Raw genomic sequence first — 7481 nt, 5'->3', positions numbered from 1 at the left:
GGTAAATTTCTCATTAGTTCCATCGGAGATTCCATTTGTATGGAAATACCGAAGATCGAAAGCATTCCCTAAAAGGATTAACTTCTCGTTTGTGCTATAACTTGTACCGCAACGATACAGATTTCTCCTCCTTTTTCCTTCTTTCCTGTTCCGCGCTCTCCCCATCTGTACCAGTTTCCAAGTCCCCCGGCTACAGACTTTCCTACTCTCGGCGAGCCTCCTCTCTCGCCCCGAAGCCATCTCGCCAACATTTCCCAACTTTTCCACCGCCCCCGATGCGGGTCAGATTTTTCCATAAAACGCGCCAAGAGAAAACCGGGGGATTCCGTCCCCTCTCCTCCCCTCCCGCGCGAATATACGATCCCAGTTTCGCAACAAAAAGTGATTCGTTGCGTCTCGTCTCGTCTTTCTTTCCGTTTCGGGGGATTCGATCGGCAAAAGATCCTCCCTCCGAGGTTTCGAGCTATTTTACGCGACACGGACCGTGCATCTCACGGAAGTTGGCGTCGCGCGATACCGAAACGATAAAGAAAGAGATCGATTTGCTTCCGGGGCTAATAAAACATTTAGCGGGGGAAACGGAACGCAGATGTATCGATGGAATCCTTGCGAGGGGCGACAATAGCCTCGACGAGCACACTCTCGCGAGACGAATCGATTACAACGGCCGTTCCGCGCGAACTTTACGAGGCTCGTTTGCGCCGCGACACGGCCTCCTTAGGCGAGCCGTGTTTTCGATGCCTTGGAATTAATGGACGGCGCCAGCCGCCGATGTATTTTCGTAAGTGTAGCGCGCGTGTGCGTCGACGTGCCTCGGTTTAACGTCGAGCCGGTGATGCACCGATTAGTATGCGCCCCGATGCTTCGTTCAAAATGTATCGCGTGATCGGACGATTAATTATTAATCCGCAGTACGTCAATTCAGGTACAGTATCAACGCTACGCCGGCCCGCAGAAACGTCAACGATGCTTGTTTTACGATCGTTCTGACCGGAGAATTTCTAACTAACTGTGCGTGCTTCGACGACGATCGATGTTTTACCGGTTTTATCACTCGTTCGTCGGATAATATATACGACTATTAATCGACGACGCGTTCGTTTCGACGCGTGGCCGAATAGTTTAATCAGACCACCCGAGAACGGGTGTTTTTTTTTACCGAAACTTGTACTCGAGGACTCGCGGATGGCTTTAAAACAGCGAACAGTCGTTTCGGTGGATAAGCAGGTCGCCCGTAATTTGCAAGCTCGATAAACTTATAATGGAATCTTTTGACCTGTTTTCGAGGCTTCTGTCTCTGGCCATGAATTTTGCACGACGATGAACGTGCTAACTCCATCGCTGCAGAGAGCGGTATACGTGTACGCGCTTCAAGAATATGCACGCTCATTTGCGAGGAGCATGTGCATACAGAGCGTGATGCCTAAAAGGGAACGGCGCTGGTTACGAAGGCACGAAAATTTTGCCAAGGATAAAGTCGCGTATCGTTCAAAGGACGCGAGACGTACGCCTCGGCCGGGGGAAAGCTCGTATTTTTTAATTATTTCTAAGCGGAAGCGACCGGTGAAACATCGTTGCGAACTCGATTCGACGCGTTTCACCGACAACTTTATCCTAGATCGGTGTTGTATTTTAAGGTATGATTCCACTGAGGCAACACTATGCGACCTGTAGCATGCTACTTGTAATTAACTGACGACATTGCTCGACATGTTCAATCTTGTCGATTCGACGAAACAATATCAAATAATCCCGCATTTCTTTATTGCGGAAAGGAAACAAATGAATGTGTAGCAAATACACATGTCAAGTCATTGCGTCATTGCCGCATGCTACATGTTGCCTGAGCGGAATCACGCCTTTACGACGAAACGCAATATAGGAGCTAAAGAAGTTTTGTTGTTTCAGGGTGGGAATCGACGATCGAGCGCCTCGGCTTGATGACCTCGCTAGAATTCATTCGGAGAGCGAACGAGTGGGAAGAACGTCGGCGTAGAAATCGAACCGGACGGAGTCGGGAAGTTGAAGATGCGATAGAGAGAAGGGGCGAAGGTAACGGCGAGAGCTCGAGAACGAGTCACCATGTGCCCGAGCCGGCGGGCCTGGTGGTGGAGAGGGGCGGTTCTCGGGACGATGATGCTGTTAACCTGGAGCTCGACGGTGGAGAGCTGTCCGTCTCTGTGCACGTGCAAATGGAAGAACGGGAAAGAATGGGTAGAGTGCGCGAACCGTAACCTAAAAGGTCTCCCGCAGGGCGCCCGGGAGGAGACGCAGGTGTTGGATCTGTCGAGCAATCATCTGGTCAGTCTGCCGCCGGAATGCTTTCACGCTCTCGGCCTGATAAATTTGCAGCGACTCTACCTGGCCAGATCGCAGATCAGCCGTATAGCGTCGAGGGCGTTCGTGGGCCTGGTGGGCCTGGTGGAGCTGGACCTTTCCGAGAACCTGATCGAACAGGTACCGACCGACACCTTCCCCTTCTACTCGAATCTGATGAAGCTGCTGTTGAACGGAAACCCTATACGAGAGATACGCCGCGGGGCGTTTCAACATCTGGTGCACCTGACGAACCTGGACATGAGCCAATGCCGACTGGAGACCATCGAGCAGGGCGCGTTCGAAGGCCTCCAGCAGCTCGAGTGGCTTCGATTGGACGGGAACCGGTTGACCCGCGTGCCCGACCGGACGCTGCCTCTAGGCGGCAGCCTTCGCGGTACCACTTTGCACAACAATCCCTGGCTGTGCGACTGTCGTCTAAGGCCCACGCAGGCCTGGCTCAAGGAATCCGCCCCGACCGTGCCCCAGGAGTCCGAGCCCGTGTGCGACGCGCCTCCGAAGCACCGCGGGAAGCAGATCAAGACCATGAACACGAACGAGCTGGCTTGCCTGCCGCAGATCGAACTGCAGGACCGACTGGAGGCCTACGAGGGGGACAACGTCACACTGAGATGCGACGTTTACGCCGTTCCGGCCGCCAAGCTGATTTGGTGGTTCAACGGGGAGCCGTGCGAGTCCCAGAACGAGAATAATTCGCTTCTGATCGCATCCAGCAGCTGCCCCCGGTGAGTACCTCTACCCTACACGACTCCGACAACATCTCAACATTTACAGCATTCGAGAATCCTCCGCATCCTAAACTAACTTTTAATATTTATTCCTCGTTCGCGAATAAAAATCGACCGTACCCCCCCAAGTCCACGTCAAATATTTTCGTGACCCCGAGGCGCTCCTTTGCTTACCCTCTGCCTTCCTCGTTCTTGATTTTTCGTATTTGTCGGTCAACGGTCGGGAGCACGAGACACGCCCGCGAAATTCAATTTCGGGTCACCGATGGAAATTTCTATTTTTATATCTTTTCCTATTGCCAACGATTTCCTCGAGTTCGTGGAGCTCGAACGCAGCGCGGGAGAAGTATATTTTTAATTGCGCGTCTAATGGATTCTCTTTAGTATCGTTTCGTTACGCGAATCGTCGCCGATATCAAAATTTTCCCCGGAGAAAAAGCAATTCCTGGTATTTTTCGCCAAACCATCGACAGAGCGAAGCGGTGATACAAATAGCTGCGTACACGGTCGTTTCGAATCGAAATAAACTTCCAATAACATTTGAATTTCTACCGTGGATAGAGTTCTCGTTGTTTTAACGGCAACCTGCTGGTCGGGTCTCGTGTTTCGGGCAATTTCGAAGGAAAATCAGCTCGCGTCGTTGAAAACTTACGCGACGAAGAAAAGCCTCGCGCGCTGCTCCGCTGGTCGTTTATCACGAAATTACCGGTATGCTAATTACCGACGTTTGCATCGCGACCGTCGGACGATTTCTAACGACGTCTCTGTGTAAAAATTCCAAAGGTTTTGTCGCTAGAATTTTTTAGCGACCGTTAGAACCGCCAGCCCGGCCGTGCTTTTTCACCGAAGCTTTAACGAAACTTCTGCCTCGTTAATAATACAAGCCGGGCCCGTGCTACGCGCTCGAATACAGAGTCGAACGTCGTTAAAATGTTATTCCCGTTACAATATCAACGCAGCGACGGCGGGGAATCGTCGATCCGGGAACGCGGAGTCGCGTTATTTTTGTCGCGGCGCGCCGCGAGCAAACCTTTAACCGAATTCGCTGTGAATTAAACGTTCCGCGTCGCGGGAATTTCGCAGCCTGAACCGCTCCTAATGAATTACACCGTTCGAAGGAAATCGTCGACTATTTTCCAACCGTACGATTCTCGCGAGGCCATCGTCGGGTGAAATTTTCATAGAGATAGAACAGCGAATCGAAGCAAAATATCGACGGTGTGGTGAAATCTGTTACAGGTTCGTGTACAAGCAACGAGGGGACACCAACATGAGCAGCACTCTGTTGATCTACTCGGTGGAGTCGCCGAACGAGGGCACGTACACGTGCATAGCGGAGAACGGAGCAGGATCGGCCGAGTCGAATCTGTCATTGAGAGTGCTCGTGCAAGAGAAAGTGACCGCCGAGCCACCGAACGATCGTTCCAGATCGGGTTACGTGGCGGCTGTAGCAGCCGGAGCTTTGGTCTTCACGCTGTTCGCCCTCGGTTCCCTGATCGCCAGCGTGGTGTTTTGCGTACGCAGACGTCGCCGTGACCGAAAGAGGAACTCGAAAGCTCTGGTGTCGCAGAACAAGTCCGTGATGCCGATCACGAAAGACACCGCGACCAGTATACCCTGTCGAAAGGGTAATGGGAGCTTGTTGGGGCTGGAGCACCAGCAGATAGTCTCGTACACCGAGAGGGAGATGAGCAGAGCCGCGACATTGGAGCACAGGGAGCACAGAACAATGGACGAGCCTTACTGCAGCCCGGTGTCCAAGTATCTGACGGAACCGGACCTGATAAACGAGGTCCCGGAGACGACGGACGTGGGCTACGGTCAGCTGTACCGTCACCAACCCGGCGACAGACAAATCCTAGAATACGACTCGGGGTATCCGCTGCAGCCCGACCTGCGTCCGTCGAACATACCGCAGCTCAGCTATCTCGATCAGGACGGCTACCCCTTGAACTTTGGTCTACCGAAACTACCCTTCAGCGCGGCGAGCACCCTGCCGCGTCTGAGGCAACGAATGGCGGAGGGATCGGCGGTCGCGCCGCCCGCCAGATACTCCAGGGAAGCGGAGTTCCTCGCCAGATCGCCGGGATACGACCCGGTGTTGCCCAGAACCGACGCCAGGTACACCGCCGAGGGATACCCTTATCCAGCTCAACAACAGCCGCAGATACAACCGGTGGAGCAGCCTCTCCAGCAGCAGCTGCCCGTTTCCCCGGTCTCCCCGGTTCCCGTCTACCCCGAGGTGCCCTTCATCCCTTCGCCCCCCGCCGCGTACAGGGGCGAGACGACGCCGCTATCCCCCAGATCGTTGCTGAGCAAAACGGCACGCGAGGCTGCCGCCGCCGCCGCGGCCAGGGCGGAGGAGCTACAACCACCCCATCATCCGGAGAGTCCCGACGAGGGCTACGTCGGCGACGCGATGGACGTGTAAACGACCATTTTAATCACAACCAACGAATACCACGCGACCAAACGACACGGAATCCTCGACGTTTGTGCGAATCCTCGAGTGTTTTTTCGTTTCGTATTTCGGAGAGACGATCGTCGCGATCCGGTCGCGAGCGTGTCCGAGACGAGGGTAGATTTGTCGGGTGGAATTAATCCTGGGAAAACAAGCCGCGGTGGATGATTGGCGGAACAAGAACCTCGGGACAGACGGAGGACGTCGTCGTCGGGATCCGGCGGAATGGATGTCAGACGTCGTACGACCAAAGTGCCGTTTGAGCAGGAACAAAAGGAGCCGACCCAGTAGTCGGGAACCGTAATGGATTAATCAGGTGCAAGGCTTTCCGGAAGCCCCGAATCGCGTGTCTACGGATAATAATTTCTTGTCAGAGCCAGGCCGGCGTGTCCATGGTCCGACAGCAGCCCTCGCTAATCGAATCTCCCGTCTTCAGGCTCGACTTTGGATAAAACTCGTTCGGGAAACGCACGGAAATTCCGAAAACTCGAAACCGCGAGACGGTTCTAAAAACGAGTCCCTCTGCCGGAGAGGGATTTTCGGGAAGCTTCCGGAACGCCTTGGCGCGTTTCTCTTTCTTTCTCTTCCTCTCTCTATCTCTGTTTCACTGGTTCCCTCTGTCGGTTCGCCCGACAATGGAATCTCTCGAAGCGAGGAATACGTTAACGGTGGGCCGGATAGAGGAATCGAATTTTCCAAGAGCTTACGAAAGCCGCCAAACGCAAACAACTAGCCACGGGCGGAAGAGAAATTCGGAAAAATGTTTGGAGAGCCGTTAGCCGCGGCTCGATCGAAGCCGATTCGTCCACGACCCGGGAACACAGGAATCGATGCCTTTGCGCTCGTATTAGTTTAATCCTGCGACTCGGTCGGTCGTGCAAAGATATCCGAGACTTGGTTTATATTCGATTCGATCCGATATCGTAATTTCTATGCCGCGTCGCGCGGTGAAATATTAAATTTAACTAGAGAACGGTACGTAACATTGGCTAATTAACCGTTTCGAGAGAACGATGCCAGAGAAAACTCGTTGTCCGGTAGACCGCGTAACGCGTTCCACGCGAGAACAAATATTTTTTAAAAAGTAGTACATCCTGTTGTTATGGTCAGATGCGTGTACGTTGCGCGAAGGAATGGAATAAAACGTCGGTTCCAGCGACCGAGAGCAGTTTTACGAGCGCAAAGCTCGGAAAAAGAAGACAACGAAAGGGCGCGGAGGAAGATCGAGGAAGGAAGAAGCCAGGATTCGTAACCGTTTACCGGATATCTGCTCAAGCAAACACGCAACCCCTGACCCCAAACCCGTCTCTCACCTCCACTCGTTCCCCCCCCGATTACTCCAGTTTTTAGAATAACCAATTATATCGTTATTAAAGTTTACTGCTCGTCGGTTTCAGGAGAAACGAACTCTCTATCGTGTCTGGAAAGTTCCGACGGAAGGTTAAAGCAGTTCCGCCGCTGCGATAATAACGTTAACTGGGGTGTTTAAGACTGGTGAACTGTGCGAGATTACGAGCCAGCTAGGGTGGTACTTAACCTGATGTACAGAATTGTTAAATATACATACACGCGCGCGCGCGCGCGCTCATTCGCGTGCATGCACACACAAACACAAACACAAACACACAGACACGGACAAAAATATATATAAACTCGGAGAAACAGACACGAGAGTGGTATATACGTATACACTGATATAAATACGCGAATACGAGGACCGATCGGAACACTCGAAAACGGTGAAAGTAGATATTTTTTAAGGGTGTCTTCGAGCCTACGACGCGCGATCAAACGATGTAATCCATTGTCGAGTGTGCATAATCATCGTGTAACAGAGTTTTAAGCGTTCGATGGCGTGGCCAGGTGCGCCGCGAGACCCGGAAGTAAAGTCTTCTTAGAGGGACCATCTTGAAGAGCAATCTTTCTCGACGCGTTCTACATTCCGAAACGTATCG

General features: G+C 52.7%; 1 protein-coding gene across 1 annotated transcript; it reads left to right on the top strand.

The window, feature by feature from the left end:
• The first annotated feature begins 2004 nt into the window (after window positions 1-2004).
• On the top strand, window positions 2005-5496 carry LOC122395147 (leucine-rich repeat-containing protein 24-like). Its single transcript, XM_043392517.1, has 2 exons — window positions 2005-3062; window positions 4305-5496. Exons 1-2 carry the CDS (start codon window positions 2083-2085, stop codon window positions 5494-5496), a joined length of 2172 nt encoding a protein of 723 aa, XP_043248452.1. The 5' UTR covers window positions 2005-2082.
• Window positions 5497-7481: the final 1985 nt, after the last annotated feature.

This window comes from Colletes gigas, unplaced genomic scaffold (assembly GCF_013123115.1).
Source record: "Colletes gigas isolate AHSC1104 unplaced genomic scaffold, ASM1312311v1 Colletes_gigas_Sc00005, whole genome shotgun sequence".
NCBI classification, from domain to species: Eukaryota; Metazoa; Arthropoda; class Insecta; order Hymenoptera; family Colletidae; genus Colletes; species Colletes gigas.
The sequence above is the reverse complement of the archived record's forward strand: the minus strand, read 5'-3'. Positions and strand labels throughout refer to the sequence as shown.